Below are 18,094 nucleotides of genomic sequence, written 5' to 3' on the forward strand. Positions count from 1 at the left end.
TCCCCTAGGGCTAGGGATACAAGGGAAAGAAAAAACAAATGAGACTACATCAAATTAAAAAGCTTCTGTACGGCTAAAGAAAACAACAAAATGGAAAGGGAACAAACCATATGGGAAAATATATTTGCCAATGATACCTTGGACAGGAGTCTGATCCCCAAAATACATAAAGAACTTACATGACTCTATACCAGGAATACAAACAATCTAATTTAAAAAATGGGCCAAGGGCCTGAACAGACACTTCTCCAAGGAGGACATACCATGGGCCCAGAGACATATGAAAGGATGCTCATCATCACTAGCCATCAGAGAAATGCAAAGGAAAACCACAATGAGATACCACTTCACACTGGTCAGATGGCCAAATCAACAAACAAGTTCTGGTGAGGTTATGGAGAAAAGGGAACCCTAGTACATTGTTGGTGGGAGTCCAGACTAGTACAGCCACTATGGAAAACAGTATGGAATTTCTTCAAAAAGTAAAAATGGAACTGCCTTTTGACCCAGCAATTCCACTGCTGGGATTATACCCTAAGAATCCTGAAACACCAATTCAAAAGAACCTATGCACCCCAATGTTTTTAGCAGCGTTAGTTACAATAGCCAAGAGCTCGAAACAGCCTAAGTGCCTATCACAGCCCAAGTGCCTTATCAGTCAATGGGTGTATCAAAAAACAGCGGTACATTTACACAATGGCTACTACACAGCAGAAAGAAAGGAGAAACTCCTACCCTTTGAGACAGCATGGATGGAAGTGGAGAGCATTATGCTAAGTGAAATAAGCCAGGCAATGAAAGACAAATACCATATGATCTCTCCTATAATTGGAACCTAATCAACAAAACAAACAAGCGAGCAAAATAGAACCAGAGTCATGGAAATAAAGAACAAACTGACAGTGACCAGAGTAGAGGGGGGAGAGGGATAATGAAGGAAAGCAGAGGAAGAGTCAAGGAACATGTATAAAGGACCCATTAACAAGGACAGTGGGCTGGGGGGAGGATTTGATGTGGGAGGGGCAGTGGGCAGGTTAGGGGAGAGTAATGGGGGAAAAGGGGACAACTGTAAATTGAACGACAATAAAAGTTAAAATTTAGGTGGTTGATAATTTTGTTCAAATCTTCTATGTCCTTACTGATTTCCTGTGTACTTGTTCTATTAAGGCATAAACTATTACTGTAGATTTGTCCATTTCTCCTTGCAGTTCTATCAGTTTTTCTTTAATGTATTTTGATGCTATTAGATGCATAAACCTTTAGCACTTTTGTGTTCTCTTGATGAATTTTCCCTTGTATATTAATATAGGCACTCCAGCTTTCTTTTGGTGTTTGCATAGTATCTTTTTCCATCCTGTTTCTTTTAACTTACTTTGTCTTTATATTTAAAAGTAGGCTTCTTCCTTTCTCTGGTCCTCACTTCCAAGATGACCAGGAAAAGAAGGAACAGCGGTCATGGCCTAAAAAGGCAGAGGCCATGTGCAGCCTATTCGCTGCACCAGCTGCATCCAATGAGTGCCCAAGGACAAGGCCATTAAGTTCATCATTTGACACATAGTAGATGCCAAAGCTGTCAGGGTCATTCGCGAAGTGAGTGTTTTTGCTGACTGTATGCTTCCCAAGCTGTATGTGAAACTACATTTCTGTGTGAATTGTGCCATTCACAGCAAGGTTGTCAGGAATCATTCTTGTGAAGTCCGGAAGGACCCCTACCTGGATTCAGACCTGCAGGTGCTGCCCCACGACCTCCCCCAAAGCCCATGTAAGGAGCTAAGTCCCTAAAGAGTGAAGAAAAGTTCTCTGGAAAAGGTAAAATGGAAATTGCATTAAAAAAATAAAAGTAGTTTCTTATAGGCAGCAAAAAGTTGCATTCTTTAATTCCCAAGCTCTGCTCAGGTGCTGGGGTCTTCTACAACTCTAACTCCGAGCTACCCACCTCCTTGTAGCAGGCTCTGATAATTAGAGCATCATTCCTCATTGTGAGCTTCACCTGCCTTCTTTTACCTTTCCTCACGGAATTAACACTCTGAAAATTATTTCTACTTCCCTAGGAGTTTTTTCAGACAACAGGAATATCCAAAACCATGGCAAATCCTCAGGCAGTGCCAGATCCAGCCACAGTGGATCAAGCAGGCCCATGGAGGATTGCCCAAGGCTACTGAGAAGTACAAAAGGCATCTTGGAAAAATACGAAGGGCAGGAAATAGAAAACTAATATCTACAAGGGAGGATTTAATTTATTGAACAAATTTATTTTTTACTTCAAGAAAGTGTTTCAACTAAGACAGACAGCACAGGACCATCCTAGTGGTCAGTGGCAGCCCAGGTGGGCCCTTTGGGAAGGAGGAATGTTCCTCTTAAAGGGCAAGGAACACTTGCTCTGTGCCTAGTATATTAGTTTCCTATTTCTATGTATGCTGTAATAAATTACTATATTTAGTGGCGCAAAACAACAAATTTATCCTTTACAGTTCTGGAAGTCAGAAGTGTAAAATCATGGTGTAAGCAGGTCTGGGTTCCTTCTGGAGACTTCAGAGAATTAGGTTTCTTGGTTTTTTCAGTTTCTGGAAACCACCTCAATTCCTTGGTCCGTGCCCTTCTTAGCATCACTCCAACCTCTTGCTTTGTCACATCTTCCACTATTAATGACACTGATCCTCCTGCCTCCCTCTTGTAAGTATACCTATAATTATACTGGTTGGGCCCACCTCAATAATCAAGGCTAATCTCCCCATCTCAGGTTCTTAACCTTAATTACATCTACGAAGTCCCCTTTACCACACAAGGTAACATATCCGTATGTTCTGTGATTAGGTTGCGGACATGTTTTTGCGGGGTGGGGGGTAGGGATTACTTATCTTACTACACTCAGTTGCAGGTTATACTAGCTATGTAGAAGGTAAGGTCCTAGCTCCATTGTGAGGCTTGTTCCGTCCAGATTTGTGTTAATTTCTTGTTCTTTGGATGTGAGCCTCCAAACTGCCTTTGTCAGATGACTAATTCTGGTCCAGTTGTCTCTGTCCAGGATGGTAAATATCAAGTGGTACATAACCCAGATGATTAAACCCCAACTTTGGTTGTTTTCTTCAATAAGAAGCTGAGTAGGAACACTTAGAGAAGACTTGGGGCAGAGGAGTCAAGCAACCTGTTTCTAGTCCTGATCCTGCCCTATACTAGGTGTAGGTCCTTGAACAAGTCTTTGCAAGTGTAGTTTTCAGTCCATCTTCAAGGACTGGGGGACGAGGACTGGGGGACAAGGACATTGGCAAAAATTCTGCCCCAAAGATGCAGATAGCCCTGTTTGATATTGTATATTGTTATCCCTGTGAGCAAATATGATGGAAAAGACTGATGAGATGGCCAAAAACAGCCTTATGAATACAATCATTGGTTTTACTCCCATAGCCACCTGTTGGCAGAGCTGGAGGGAGGGGGACAAAATTAACCAGAGATCCTATCTTGGGAAGCTGAAGAGGAAGTTAGAATGGAAAGAAAAGTCTGTTACCAGAACCCTGGTACATGTGTAAGGCTTATCTGAAGTAGGAATAAGTATGTAGTGTTTGCTTCCCTAAGCAGGTGAAAGATTGAAAATGGTAAGTGCCCAACCTGAAATATCTTTCTTTTTTGAGGCTGAGATGATTAATTCAATGAGATTACAATTTTCAAAATGTTGGCAATTCTTAGCATGAAGCTGTTTTCATCTTGTGAGAAATGATTATAAAATGAGACACATTTCCATATGTAATTTATGGGAGCAGCTTCATTACATCGTGGCAACATTTTAGAAAGTAATGTTGACCAAAAGGTGTTTCTGCAAGTGGTTTCGGACATTCAGTAAAAATAAGAGAAATAAGAAGGTGGGGTAGGAGTAGTGAAGGGAAGGAAGGAAATTAAAGGTTGGAGTGTCCATGCCTTGAGGCTAGAATGTTCACACCCAAATTTCCCTTAAGATGAGAAAAGATGGATGCTCTGAGAATTTATCAAGATGGTTAATATATTTAACTCATCAGTGGCTGGAGAGAGCAGGGGAGACCAGTCTAGGGCTGAAGTCTCCCCAACCAGACTCATTTCAAGGACAATTATCCTCTTGACTTCAGGTCATGCAACTTCTTCCAATCTATGAAGTAAAATTAACTGAATTCACAGAAGCCTCCTTTAACAGTGCTGAACTGAGCCTTACAGAGCTCCCTGTGGAAGAGTGACAGCCTTTATTTATTAACTAAAAATTGTTTTTAAAAATATAAATAACTGCTTTCCATAAAAGTTGAAAATAATTGAATTAAGGTTGTGAAAATCTAATAAACATTTGTTATGATAGAATTTTTTGGGTAAATATTGCATGAAAGTTATTCAGTGGTAAATAAGGTTTTACTTCTATCATGTATTTTTTTCTCGATTCTTAGGGGTCAGCAATCATGCTGTTAAAGAACAAACTTGAGACTTCTGGCCAAGATGGAGGTGTAGGTAGACACACTTTGCTTCCTTGCACAACCAAAAGAAGGACAACAACAAATTTAAAAACAAAAAATAACCAGAACTGCCAGAAAATAGAACTGTATGGAAGTCCAACAACCATGGAGCTAAAGAAGACACATTCATCCAGACCAGTAGGAGGAACAAAGATGGGCAGCCAGGATGGAGAGGCCATGTGGCAAGGTGGCGGCAGACAGACCGGGCGGTCCCACATTTATGTGCGGATAAACTGTGAGGAACAGCTGGGGAGCGAGACAGATCTCACAGTCCAGGGTTCCAGTGCAGGAAAAGAAAGCCTCAAAACCTCTGGAGGTAAACACCTGCGGGGGTTGTGGTGGCAGGAGAAGCTCCCAGCTTCACAGGACAGTCCACTGGGGAGACCCATGGGGTCCTAGAACATACACAAACCCACCCACCTGAGAATCAGCACTAGAAGGGCCCAACTTGCCTGTGGGAAGCAGGGGAAGTGACTGAAAGCCAGTTGAGAGCTGAGCAAGCGGCACTGTTCGCTCTTGGACCGCACCCCAACAGACAGCACCACAACTCAGTGACCTGGTTGTCCCCTCCCCCAGCAAATACCTAAGGTTCCGCCCCTCCCAACATAACAGGCGTGCTGACACAAAGAAATATAGCCCAAATGAAAGAACAGATCAAAGCTCCAAAAATAGAACTAAGAGGTGAAGAGATAGCCAACCTATCAAATACACAGTTGAAAACACTGGTAATCTGGATGCTCACAGAATTGGTTGAGTATGGTCACAAAATGGAGGAAAAAGTGAAGGCTATGCAAAGTGAAATAAAGAAAAATATACAGGGAACCAATGGTAAAGGGAAGGAAACCTGGATTCAAATCAACGATTTGGAGCACAAGGAAGACATAAACATTCAACCAGACCAGAATGAAGAAGAATTTGAAAAAATGAGGAGAGGCTTAGGAACCTCTGGGATAACTTTGAAAGTTCCAACATCCAAATCATAGGGGGGCCAGAAGAAGAGGAAGAGCAAGAAATTGAAAACTTATTTGAAAAAATAATGAAGAACTCTCCCAATGTGGCGAAGAAAATAGACTTCCAGGAGATCCAGGAAGCTCATAGAGTCCCAAACGAGTTGGACCCAAGGAAGCACACACCAAGGCACATCGTAATTAAATTTCCCAAGATTAAAGATAAGGAGAGAACCTTAAAAGCAGCAACGAAAAGGAGAAAATTACCCACAAAGGAATTCCCATAAGACTATCAGCTGATTTCTGAAAAGAAACCTTGCAGGCAAGAAGGGGCTGGAAAGTTTTCAAAATCATGAAAGCCAAGGACCTACATCCAAGATAACTCTATCCAGCAAAGTTCTCATTTAGAATGGAAGGGCAGATATAAGTGCTTCCCAGGTAAGATAAAGTTAAAGGAGTTCACCATCACCAAGCCCTTATTATATGAAAAGTTCAAGGGACTTATCTAAGAAAAAGAAGATCAGAAACTATGAAGAGTACAACAGAGGGGAGGGGGAAGAATGGGGAAAAAAGGTACAGGGAATAAGCAGCATAAATAGTAGGTACAAAATAGGCAGGGGGAGGTTAAGAATAGTATAGGAAATGGAGAAGCGAAAGAACTTGTATGTAGAACCCATGGACATGAACTAAGTGAGGGGGGGGAATGCTGAGGGGGTGGGGCAGTGCAGGGTGGAGGGGACTAAAGGGGAGAAAAAAATGGGACAACTGTAATAGCATAATCAATAAAATATATATTTAAAAAAGAACAAAGTTGGAAGATCTAATTGGCTTTATTAAGCAACTCATGAATTGGACAGCAACCCATATGTCAACTAAAGGGCTCTCAGATGAGCTGTACAAAACAGAAGGTTTTTTATAGGTAGGAGGGTGGGGCTAAGAAGTTTAAAAAGTGGATTGTTTCTTGGCTAGAACATCTTCCCTTAGGGGAAGGCAGGGGGTCTTATCAGGCATATTACTTAACTACTGAGGAGGGAATTACAATCTGGGAGAGGTTGAAACTGCAATTAGGTAAATTCTTAACTTTTGCTTTGGTGATGTGGCTTAGCAAAAGTGACTCCATTTTGGCCTATTCTTCCTTTTTTAAAAACAATGCTGAGCGCTCTAAAGTCCTGGAGGGGAAAAACCCCAGGATTGTACATCTTCTGAGTGTAAAAATTTCTTCAATGCAAAGGCAAAGGTTTATCTCCCACTGGAAATAAGAGACATTAGTATAAAACCAAAGCTGTAGTTGGATGTAATAGGGTACATTTGTAGTATCAGTTGTCCAGCATTTTACCTAACAATTTATTGAATCAAAAGTTATACTTTAATGGGAGGGGGAGGGAGTGAGGGAGGAGGAGGAGAGAAACAACTTTATATTTTTACTATTTTCACTACTGATTTATCAAATGATCTTTAGAAAGTACATTTCTCAAACATAATGAAAATGTTTACAATGTCCTCGAAGTCCCTCCATGATATTACATGACCCCTATAACATTCATATACTCACATGACTCCAAATAGAATGAATATTGTAAAGATGTGTATTTGCTTGACCTAAACCTACCAAACTTTGAGACTATAGATGTGATCCATTTCCCTGGTGATTTTTTAAATGATGATCCTAAGGTTTTATCAGCCTAATGAAGCCATGATTTCTGATAAGTTCAGGTCCTCAGAATTCTCTTTGGTCCCTGGTATCAACATTAATCATGAATCTGTGCTTCTAAATATTCAATTACTCCTTCTCCTCCCTCCCCCCAACATCTGTTTTGTTTAATGAGTTAAGATTTTTTTCTTTTTCTTTCATTCTCACCAAGGACATGAACATTGATTTTAGAGAGAGGGGAGGGGAGGGAGAGCAAGGAAGAGAGACATCTACATTAGAGAGAAACATGGATTGGTTGCTTCTTGTATGCACCCCAACTGGGGACCAAACCTGCAACCTACGTATGTGCCCTGACCAGAATCAAACCCATGACCTTTTGGTTTATGGGATGATGCGCCAACCAAATAAACCACACTGGTAAGGGCATGAATAAGATTTTTTTTAAATATAAAAAGCACATATGTAAGATTTTCTAAAACCCATATGCCAAAATAAAAAAAAATTACCACAATGACAGTAGTTAGCAGTTTTCATAATTTAATGAAAAAGTATTGGTAAAAAGGTGACATTTGAAAAAAGACTGAGTTTATCTTGGAAAATTGGAATATATAAGACAAAATGAAAAAAATTAACAAAGAAGGTTAAGAGGTAATACTTCAAACAACAGCAAAATGTAGCAAATACATTTTGGGGCAATTGAAATTTATACAACTGAAGGCTCCTTCATTTGCCTAGGAAAATCCTGTAAAAATATTACAACTATATTTCCCTGACTGAAATTATTTTAGTCAATACTCTCCCAATGGCATTACATACAGAATTTTGGCTGAAGCACTTTTTCAGTATTTGCTTTTCTTCCCACTCACTCATAATTGAAAGGCATGACGGATCATGGGCTGCTGTACTGGCCTGTAACACAGCTCCATTATCATTTCACTGTCCTAAAAGTGTCACGTTAATTATCTACTCCAGATGAACTTAAAAAAAAAAGCACAGAAACCTAGTGCATAAATAGGAGAAATTCTATTTCTCCTTTGGATAATTCGTAGCTTTTTCCATTCAAACAAAATACAGGATACCTCCCACATGCTAGAGCATGTTCATACCAGTATGTAGGCATAAAGGAAACATGTTGAAGGTGTGGCCAAAAGATAGGCAAAATACAGAAGTTTTCAGAACAGGAGGCAAAAACAAAAGCAAAGAAATCCATTAACAAGGCTACAGGAACAAAAGTGGGGAGAGGAAACTGCTGAGTTTCCCATATAAAGGGGCCCTTGCCTTTACTGACTGGCATCTACTGCAGCTGGGCTGTTTTACCAGTAAGCAACTTTAAGACTCTAAAACGGCCTCTTTTGTCTGAAAATTCCCACTATACTTTCCCAAACTAGAAAAAAGAGAATATTAACTTAAGGCTAAGAAGAAGAGAGAGCAGAGAATTATAGTTGGTTTCACATTATAAAAACTAATGTTTTTCCTTTCTTTAAATGGGAAGCAGACATGTTTATCCCACCTCCAAATATAATCATTCTCTTCCTCCCAGGAATTAATCAAGGCTGATAGTTTGGGAACAGTGTATAAGCAACTTCTGAAAAACTGCTCCAGCCTTTTTGTTTGGAAAATTGCTTCAGAGTCAAAGTTGGTACAAAGCTAAATTATATCCATGTGTTAAACACATGCTTTCAAATTCTGTTTGACAATAAAAATCTGTTTCAAAATTAAAGCAGGTAAGAATACTTAACCTCTGTGCATTTTATTATATTTTAATTATACCTCAATAAAATTTTTATAAACATTAAAGCAGGTATACAAAAACTGTCAGCCAAACTTATTTAAGTCAAACTTATTTGAAAACAATAACACAAAAACCCTGACCTGGTACAAATCGCCCAGAAATGGTCTTACTTTGGGAAAGGCTCTGGGATCCTTCACAAATGCCCACAACTGAGAGAAATCAGAGCATTTTCCTTGGAAGTAGTACTTTTGTAAACACTATCCACAAGTTAGCCTTTTATGCTTGTTAGCTGGGTGAAATAGTTACAAGTGCGTCCCCAACAAGCAAGTCTAGGAACAGGCACTGGACACTTAGAAGCATTAGTAGTATTGAACTGGTAAATTAAGATCCTCTGAAAGGAACTCAACCTTGTGCAGAGCAAAGAGGGTAGTGAGTTTGACAGTATCTGAGATCTTGGTCCCTGGTCTTTCCCTGAGGAGGGTTTCCAGATACCAGTGGAGTTAGAAACTTCCTACAGACAGGAGCTCTAGGAGTCACATGCTGTAGCTTCAAAAGATAAGTAGTTTTAGTGTCTGATAATCATGGTCTCTTGCAAATCCATAATAATGCAAAGATTATTAATATATATGCACATCATTGTGTTAACTGGAAAGCTGCCCTGAAAGTATTTACTGAACAAACACTCTGGGCCCAGCTGTTCTCAATAGTCTCTGGCAACAAAAACAAAAACAAAACTTTTGGACAATCTACAATTCTTGTAATGTGCTTGTGAAAACTAGACTTGAAACTAGTTCAGAAACTGCAAGCCAATTTACTGTGGAAACATTTTATTCTTTTCACCAAAATTCCTCCCCAACATATGCCAGGATCCTTTTGGTGTATGGCGTTTTCCACAATATATGAGGCAAAGGGAAATACTGAGTTATTCTTGGAAGTTGTTAATCACCTTTGCATTGAACTGTGGGAGAGGGAATATGTCTTGCTTTTACCATGGCAATCCCGTCTAGAGTCATGAGGAGGATTTTCCCTATCTGAGCACTCTCTCCTTACCCTGACTTTCTCTTTACTCCCCTCGCTTTCTGCTTCTGAATCACTCAGCTCCAAATCTGGGCAATACCCATCGTTTTCCTGATATGGAGCTTTCCCTGCAGAACGTCTGACAAGCTGCTTGCCCCAGAGCTGCTCCCTGGGGTTAACATTCTTGGTTTGCTTCCCACAGCACTGTAGGCCCTCTGTGGTCCTGCCCCACCTATTGGTGGACTCCTTAAAGGACCTGCTGAAGTGTACCACAGTAGGTTTTCTGAAGCTGCCCTGGCTGGCCAAGTGGGAACTGAGCATGGACTCCTGGCCACATATCTCACTTGAGCTGTCTATTGGGTTGATATCCCCAGACCAGCTGCCCTCCAGGCCATTGGATTTGGCAAACCTGGAGTTAGGCTGACTTTTCCCATTCCCAATTAAGGACTGTCCATGAACTGCAGCCTGAAGGACTGGAGGTTTTCCCAGTGACTGCCCTTGATAAAACTCTGGAGATGGTGTTGACCGAGCAGGACTGGGATCCTTTGGTTCACTCCTAGAAAGGCTCAGACCGGCCAGCAAACGGTTATTCTTGCTCTCTAATGGATGCCTTGGATATGATTTCATTCTCATTTCTAATGATTCCTGAGGCACTTGCATGCTTCCTGTATTGGGAACAGGGGAGTTGTTGTCAGGAGAAAAGGGTCCATGGTCAGACTCTGTGGAGCTGTTTCGGCAGTCTTCCAAGGCTAATCTGGGCATTTTTAACTTTAAGGTAATTCTTGGTGGTGGTTGAGATGAGTTATCTGGTCCACTTGACAAAGGAGGTTCTGATGTCAAAAAGAAAGATTCATTTTAACAACTGATTTAAATAACAGCATACGTGCTTATGGCAGAGTGAGTTCATATACCCACTCTTTAAAATGTTTAACAAGAACCTATCTTTGATATGTATGTACATCATGGTATATAGCAACTGGAGTAAGCTAAATTAGTGTCTGTTGTGTGGCTCCCAATTTTTTCACCTCTGTCCTCCCACAGTCTGTAAAATGATCAGAAAGACTAGTGTACTGCCTCTTACATCCCCATTTCTGAAAAGAATATCACTAGTAATGACACATAGACAGGGTCTCCCTATTTGTGTCTGTATGTGTGTGGGTATGCACAGCACTTACGATGTGCCTTAAATGTAGACATTTCAGAACCCACCCTCCAATCTCTCCTGGCTCTCCTGAGGCAAATCAATACAAACCCTCAGGAACATAGCACAGGCTTTGGTGAGTGAAGAGTGTGTAAGTATACGTTTTAGCCAGGCATTAAGATAAGTGGTAGTGGGTGGTTCCTGTGTATTATTATGTCCTTAACCTAAAAAGATTTCCTCACCATGAATGACCATCACAGAGGTATGAGGCCAGTTTTGCAGTGGCAAAGCTGGCAGAAAAGAATCATGCAATTCCTGCCAATGGCCTGCAATAAGCTTAGCCTGGGGCGTACTGGCAATCAGTTACCTGGTTATGTCACTCTACAGTAATATTTAGAACAGGTATTCCTCTTTCTATGATTTTGAGTACTCTGAAATTAAACGGGCACTACCAAACAACTTCTCCTTGCATATGGACTTGACCTTTGCCTATTACCATCTTAACGTAGCCTCACAAAAATGACATATAGAAAGGGCAGCTATTAGGTGCCTCAATGGGCAGAATTTGTTCCCTAAGGGTTCATGTTGAACACTCACAGCCCCCTTCTCTTCCAGAGGCTGCCACATGCTGATGCCCCATGCAGTTATGGGGCTGACTCCCACCAATCAGAAGCCATGTGGCCTAGAGGCCAACAGCATTCAGGGGCTCCTCCCTGCCGTCTTTTAGTTCTTGTCATGTCTGTCACGGAACTTTGGTAGCTAAGCAGCCCTGCTGGCTCCTGCTACACCATTCTGCTGTGACCCATAATACTAAAAATACCCCACAGCCTTTGGTGCCTACCTGACACCTCATTTCTGGGTCTCTCTCTTGCTCTATGGATGGCCCCTGGTAGGAGCTGGGTTTGGGACACCTGGCTCAGTGACCCCTGGTTGCCTAAGTTCTGCCACCAACTTCTGTGTTAAATGAGGCACAGGGAGGTTACAAATGTTACTGAACATGACTCATCATTCTATCCAAGCTCCTCATGTTTAGGGCGCTGTAATTATGCTCACCTCTCTCTCACTAATGGGCAGCAATCCTGGAGGCAGGGATTTTGTCTCGCTGATTACCTTCTAGCTCAGTTCTTAGTCTATAGTAGATGCTCAACAAATACACAGTGGTCAAAAGTAGGTTAATGATGATGATGATGATAATAATAATAATAATAATACATTAATGAATAATAGAAGAATAAACTCTTTTGCATACTTACAACTGTAAACCTACTTTTGCCCACCTCTGTATTAGTGAATGAGTGAAGGAGCTAAGAACCCAGATCTCCCAATCTCTGGCTAAGGATTTGTTTTAACAAAAACTACTGTTATGATGACTAACCCTGGAATGCAATGTTTTCTGGAAACTAAGATTAGATACTGTCCTCTTGATTTCTAAATGAATCTGATGATTATTGAATAATTTCATGGCTCTAACTAATGACCCATAATATGCCTGGGACCTAGATTACCTGCCCTAGACCTGCAACCCCCCCAACCCCACCTTGAGATTTCCCCCACCTGTGTCATGAGTCAATGGTTAAATGGGCCATGTTGTATCAGGGTTGGACTAGAGCAAATGAGATACTGGACAAGAATTTTAAAAGATTTTTTAAGTGAAGCAATTGACATAAAATTTAAATAGTTAAAACAGGACGTAACCAGAATCTATATATTTTCTAGAATACCTTCAGCCATTTCCTGGTTAAGAAGCTTGACTTGCAAAGCAAAGATCTGTTCCTGTAGTTTGTTCTGGGACAGCTTCAGCTTCTCTCGCCTGCTTATCATGTAGCACAGATTTCGGACCTGAAAGCCCAACCCCCAGCAAAGAAGTTTTTGTCATGTTATGCAAATCTGACAATTAAAATTGTTTAGCTACAATTTAGACAACTAAAGTCAGGTGGGGTGGCGCTGGGTGGAGAAAAAAAGATGGAACCCAAAAGCTGCATGAAAGCCACTCCATAGGAATTCACACAGCATGACCAGTTATGGGATCATGATTCCCATGTCAATCAGCAGCACAAGCAAAATGCTCCAAGCCACCTCCAGAAGCCTACTCTCCCGATGGCGTCCTGGGCTCAATATTTATCTGCACAACCAGGCTGAGAAGACCAAATGATGATTTAACATTTCAGCTTTCATTTTAGGTGCTGGAGTAAATGATGGCAATGCTGGATCCAGCACAATTTTCTAATGAGTGCTGGGCTAGCAGGATAAAAGTCTGCCGGAAGACTGGAAATGGCTTTTTGCCCACTCTTTCAAGCTCAGCCAAGTCTCCACAGCTCCAAGGGTGGAATCCTCATTCTCTCATACTCCCACCTGGACAAATTACCCAATCTTTCTGTACCCTGATTTATTCATCTGTAAGAAGGGATAATAATAGAACTTTCTTCATAGGCATGTTAGGATTAAATGAGTTAATATTTATAAAATGCTAAGAACAGTTCTACTGCCTAATAAGTGCTATATATGTGAGTTAAAATTTAAAAGTGAGCTAACCCTATTAGTTTCCTTCCAAATTCTGGTAGCAGAGAAAAAACCAAGCTATCTCTATAATTATACTTGATTATAAAATTCTCTAGGGTAAACACAGAGTCTAACATGTTTGAAGCCCTGTAAGTACCAATCTAGTAGACAGCTGGGGGTGGAGGTGGATGGTGGTGGTGGGGGGGTGGTGTGTGTGGTTAAGCGCACGCACTTAAATGGGATTATCTGGTGCAGAAGCTTTCAACTAAAGACAAATTCAATCCCCAGGGGGCATTTGCTAATCTGGAAACTTTTTTGGTTGTCACAACTGGGTATGGGGGGTGGGGAGTTGCTACTATCATCTAGTGGGTAGGGAGCAGTGATGCTACTAAATATCTTACAGCGTCTTCTACAACAAAGGAGAGGCTCCTGCAACAAATAACTATTCAGCACAAATGTCAGTAATGCTGAGTTTGAGAAATTCTGATGTAGTGCTTTCCTGAACAAAATTCATTCTATATTCAACCTGCAGTCTTCACAAGTGTGTCAGTAAAATATAAATGAGCCAATTTAGGCTCATTGGTGAATAAAAAGTAGACCAGATAAGAATTTATTTCATATTTAAGTTCATAGAGGATATAAGTGAGGCCTCTCCAATTCCCTGAATGCACCTGCCAAAATTTAGAGTCCAATGTCTGGGGTCACAATGAAATCAGAATATAAGGATACAGAAACCCACACTATAATTGAGCTGACCTTAAAAAATATGGAAGTGGGACCTCCATTTTTATGCAGACTGAGACCTACACACTAGTCACAGCTGTTCACCTTACCCGCTCTAGGTCTTGCCGTAGATGCATAAACATTCTCATGCGAGTGTGAATACTTTCTACTTTTGGCTGCACTAGGCCTTTTTCTTCATCCTCCTTTGGAGGAAATAATGGCTTATTGAAGTTACTTTTCCGTTTCAGTTTCCAGTAGTTATAGATAAAGTCCACAGTTAGTTTGGGCAGCCTGAGCTCTATGGCCACATCCTCCACACTGACCAGGGTATAGAACTCCTCTTCCAGTTCCCGAAGCTTCTGTGCCCGCAGGCTAGTCTTCTCGCTTTTGGCCTGGCTTTGCTCTGCAGACCTGTGTAGGGGGTATTCGGCCTCCCCGAGTTTCTGTCTGCTTTGGCAGTGCTTGAGGCAGAATGACTTAAACTTTACTTCATCCCCCTCATCAAGGATGGTCTTCATCTCTAGGCTGTGCTCAAAGGCACAGGTGACATGGAAGGCAGTGGTGCAGCTTTTCACCGAGCACTGCAGGAAGAAAAGATGCGTTAAGGCAGCAGGTTTGGGGAGAAAGGGAGCAGCTCTATATCCCTGGGCCTAAAATTAGAACTCACAGGAAGCAAAGGAAAGACAGGGAGAAAGTTGGTCCAAAATTGGTCATGACAGAGGCGTTACAAGTACCCCAGGAAATCTGCCATTACAGAAAACAGCAAAAACAGAGGCAAAAAACTGAAAACCAAAAAATTTCAAACTCCTCTTTAAGGTTTCAGCTCAAGCATTAAGTCTGCCTGAGAAGTCTTCTTTGGCCCCTATAAAGAGTCATGCTGTACTTATTCTGTGTCTCCCATATTACCTTATTATACACTTATATAATGGTACTTTTCACACTGTACCTATAGTATAGTAAATGTCAAATCCCTGACCATAGCTCTTAAGGACAGAAGCTGTGTCATTCATTATGCATTACTATCAACTAGTGAACAAGCAGGTACTCAAAGAAATGCTTCTGAACAAATGAAAAAAAAAATAAAAGTCTACTAGTTCTAAAAAGGCCACAGGTGCTCCAATAACTAAGTAACCTAACTTCTTGAAATTGTTCTTGTAGAGCTTTACTGTCCAACATGGTAGCCAACTAGCCAAAAGTAGCTACTTACATTTCAATTAATTAAAATCATACACAATTAAAAATTCAATTCCTTAGTCATGCTAGTCATATTCCAATAATACTGGAAAGTCCAGATTTCCATCACTGCAGAAAGTTCTATTAGACAGTATGGTTAAACACAATCTGAAATTAAGTTTATAATATTTTGCCATTCCCAGATGCAACACATTTGTTAAGTGACACTGTGTAGCACACACTGAGGATTCATAGGGAGACAGCATGGAGAATCTGACCCATGATTGCTGCATTCCTCCGCTTCAGTAGACTGAGAAATTCAACATCTAAGAGATTACTGGCAACCATCAAAGCTTTAATGGCACAGATTCCATTTAAACTAATTTCACAGAATAAAGAGTCCCAGGGATGGAATATAATTCTAAGATCATCTCATCCAGCATCACATTTATTATTGCTTATAGTCTCTTCAGAGTACCTGATTTTCTACCTCACTGCCTCCCCTCCAATCTCCTTCCACTTTTCAATTAAGTGGTAATCAGCCACTTAACTTCATTTCCAAGACAACCCAGCCCAGTGTGGGACAGCTCTGCTGGAAAAGCCTGTTACATTACACTGAAATCTGTTTCCACGTATCTGAAAATGAAATACAAGCCTCACGAAAATGAAATACAAGCCTCACGAAAATGAGGATGATGAAAGCCCAAAATGTACTTTTTTCTGGGTACCTTTTCTCATCACTTGGCTCAGAAACTAGCTAGTCATTTAAAAAACAAGGAAAAGGCATTCTGTAGCAAAATACTAAAAGCACTGGGCATAATGTTCTTTTGCTGTTTAATAACTAATAAAATACAGGAAAAGAGCAAAAGGATTGTTTTTTATTCAAGGGGGTGAATGTGTGACATAAAACTACTATTAATGGGAAGCTAAAAACAGATAATCTCTCTCAGGTCAAATTTATAGACTGTAGAGACATAAATGTAAACTACTCAAAATGAAATATAATACACAAATAATAATTGGGTACTTAAGATTAAGATTAAAAATTGAATGTCTAAGAAACTGCCATAAAATCCATTTAGTTTCACAAAAAAGGCAATTCTATGATATTTATATAGCTGGAGGTCTATATATTTTGGTGGTAAATGAGGAATGACAACCAAGTTTTGATGCCAGTCAAAAACCTATTTAATCCCCCCCCAAAAAAGGTATTTGGTACATCCTATTAAACAAAATGCTTTTGTATACGTCTCATTTCTTTCTACTGAAACTACTTAGAGTGATAGGAGAAATATTATATCCATTAACAAAAAACAGCTTGCCCTGGCTGGTGTGGCTTAGTTGGTTGGAGTGTGATCCTGTAACTGAAAGGCTGTAGGTTCAACTCCTTGTCAGGGTGCATATGATCTCTGGTCTGGGTGTGTACCATCCCGAGTCTGGGTGCGTATGATCCCCAGCCTGGGCACGAACAGGAGGAAACCAATCAACATTTCTTTCTCTCCCTCTCCCTTCTTGTCTCTCTAAAAGAAATGAAAAAATGTCCTTGGCTAAGGGGGAAAAACCCCCCAGCTTTATTGAGATATAATTTACTTATCATAAAACTCACCAATTTTAAGCATACATTTCAATGGTTTGCAGTATGTTTACAGACTTGTACAACCACTACCACTATGTAATTCCAGTATTTTCAATACCCCCCCCCAAAAAATAAATCTTGTGCCTGAATGCAGTCACTCCCTGTTTCTAGCCCCAGCCATGCGTAACCGCTTATCTACTTTGAGTCTTCATAGGTAAGTCTCTTTTGGGAATTTCTTTCTTTCCCCCTTTCTCTCTCTCTCTCTCTCTCTCTCTCTCTCTCTCTCTCTCTCTCTTATTTTTAGAGAGAGCGAAGGGAGGGAGAGAAACATCAATGTGCGGTTGCTTCGCACGCGCCCCCCACTGGAGACCCAACTGGCAACCTGGGCATGCGCCTTGACTGGGAACTGAACCGGTGACCCTTTGATTCACAGGCCAGTACTCTATCCACTGAGCCACACCAGCCAGGGCTCTTCTGGCAATTTCTTATAAGCAGAATCATACAATATGTAGCTGTTTGTATCTGGCTTCTTTCACTTAGCATGTTTTCAAGGTTCATTCATGTTGTAACATGTATCGTAGTTTCATTCTTTTAAAACTATGACCAAATAATATTCTATTGTAGGGATATACCACATTTATCTATTAATTCATCAGTTGATGGTCATTTGGGTTGTTTTTACTTTTTGGCTATCTTGAAATAATGTTGTTATTAACATTTGTGCACAAGTTTTTGTGTGGGCATACTTATTCATTTTCCTTTGGTAATGTGCAGTGAAGAATTAACCTTGCCCAAAGAAATATTTGATATTTTGCCCCTACCTCCTGAGAGGTAATGTCTAAACCCTTGGAGTGTCCTGCCTAAGTGTGTCTTTGTTTACCTAGGGGCTTTGAGCCATGTCAGATAGTGTAAGCTAACGATGTGATTTATGGTGGAGGCACTGGGGCCATGTGATATCAGCCTGATCTCTGGAGGGAACATGTGGGTGGTAAACCATGTCTACTTGACCAACTCCTAATCTCTGAACATCAAGAGTGAGCTTCCCTGGTTGCCAATACTCTGTGTGTATTACCATACATCACTGCTAGGAGAAATAAGCACTGTCCACAAGATTCTACTTGGAAAGAGCAACTACAAGGTCCATGCTTAGTCTCTCCTGGACCCTG

The 18,094-nt window shown here is 40.7% G+C and overlaps 1 protein-coding gene and 1 pseudogene across 1 annotated transcript in view; one reads left to right on the forward strand and one right to left on the reverse strand.

Annotated features, from left to right (window-relative positions):
• The first annotated feature begins 1,427 nt into the window (after window positions 1-1,427).
• LOC129065243 (40S ribosomal protein S26-like) lies at window positions 1,428-1,766 on the forward strand (annotated as a pseudogene).
• A 7,620-nt stretch (window positions 1,767-9,386) lies between these two features.
• JADE3 (jade family PHD finger 3) overlaps window positions 9,387-18,094 on the reverse strand; it is a 151,450-nt gene continuing 142,742 nt past the window's right edge. The window contains exons 10-12 of the mRNA XM_054566506.1: window positions 14,290-14,760; window positions 12,679-12,796; window positions 9,387-10,646 (exon numbers count right to left, since the gene is read on the reverse strand). Of these exons, the coding sequence (XP_054422481.1) occupies window positions 9,742-10,646; window positions 12,679-12,796; window positions 14,290-14,760 (1,494 nt within the window). The 3' untranslated portion in view covers window positions 9,387-9,741. The remainder of the gene's footprint in view (window positions 10,647-12,678; window positions 12,797-14,289; window positions 14,761-18,094) is intronic.

The sequence above is a fragment of the Pteronotus mesoamericanus genome, unplaced genomic scaffold, assembly GCF_021234165.1.
Source record: "Pteronotus mesoamericanus isolate MK-2021 breed Mesoamerican mustached bat unplaced genomic scaffold, CSHL_Meso_final contig_173, whole genome shotgun sequence".
In the NCBI taxonomy this organism is placed as follows: domain Eukaryota; kingdom Metazoa; phylum Chordata; class Mammalia; order Chiroptera; family Mormoopidae; genus Pteronotus; species Pteronotus mesoamericanus.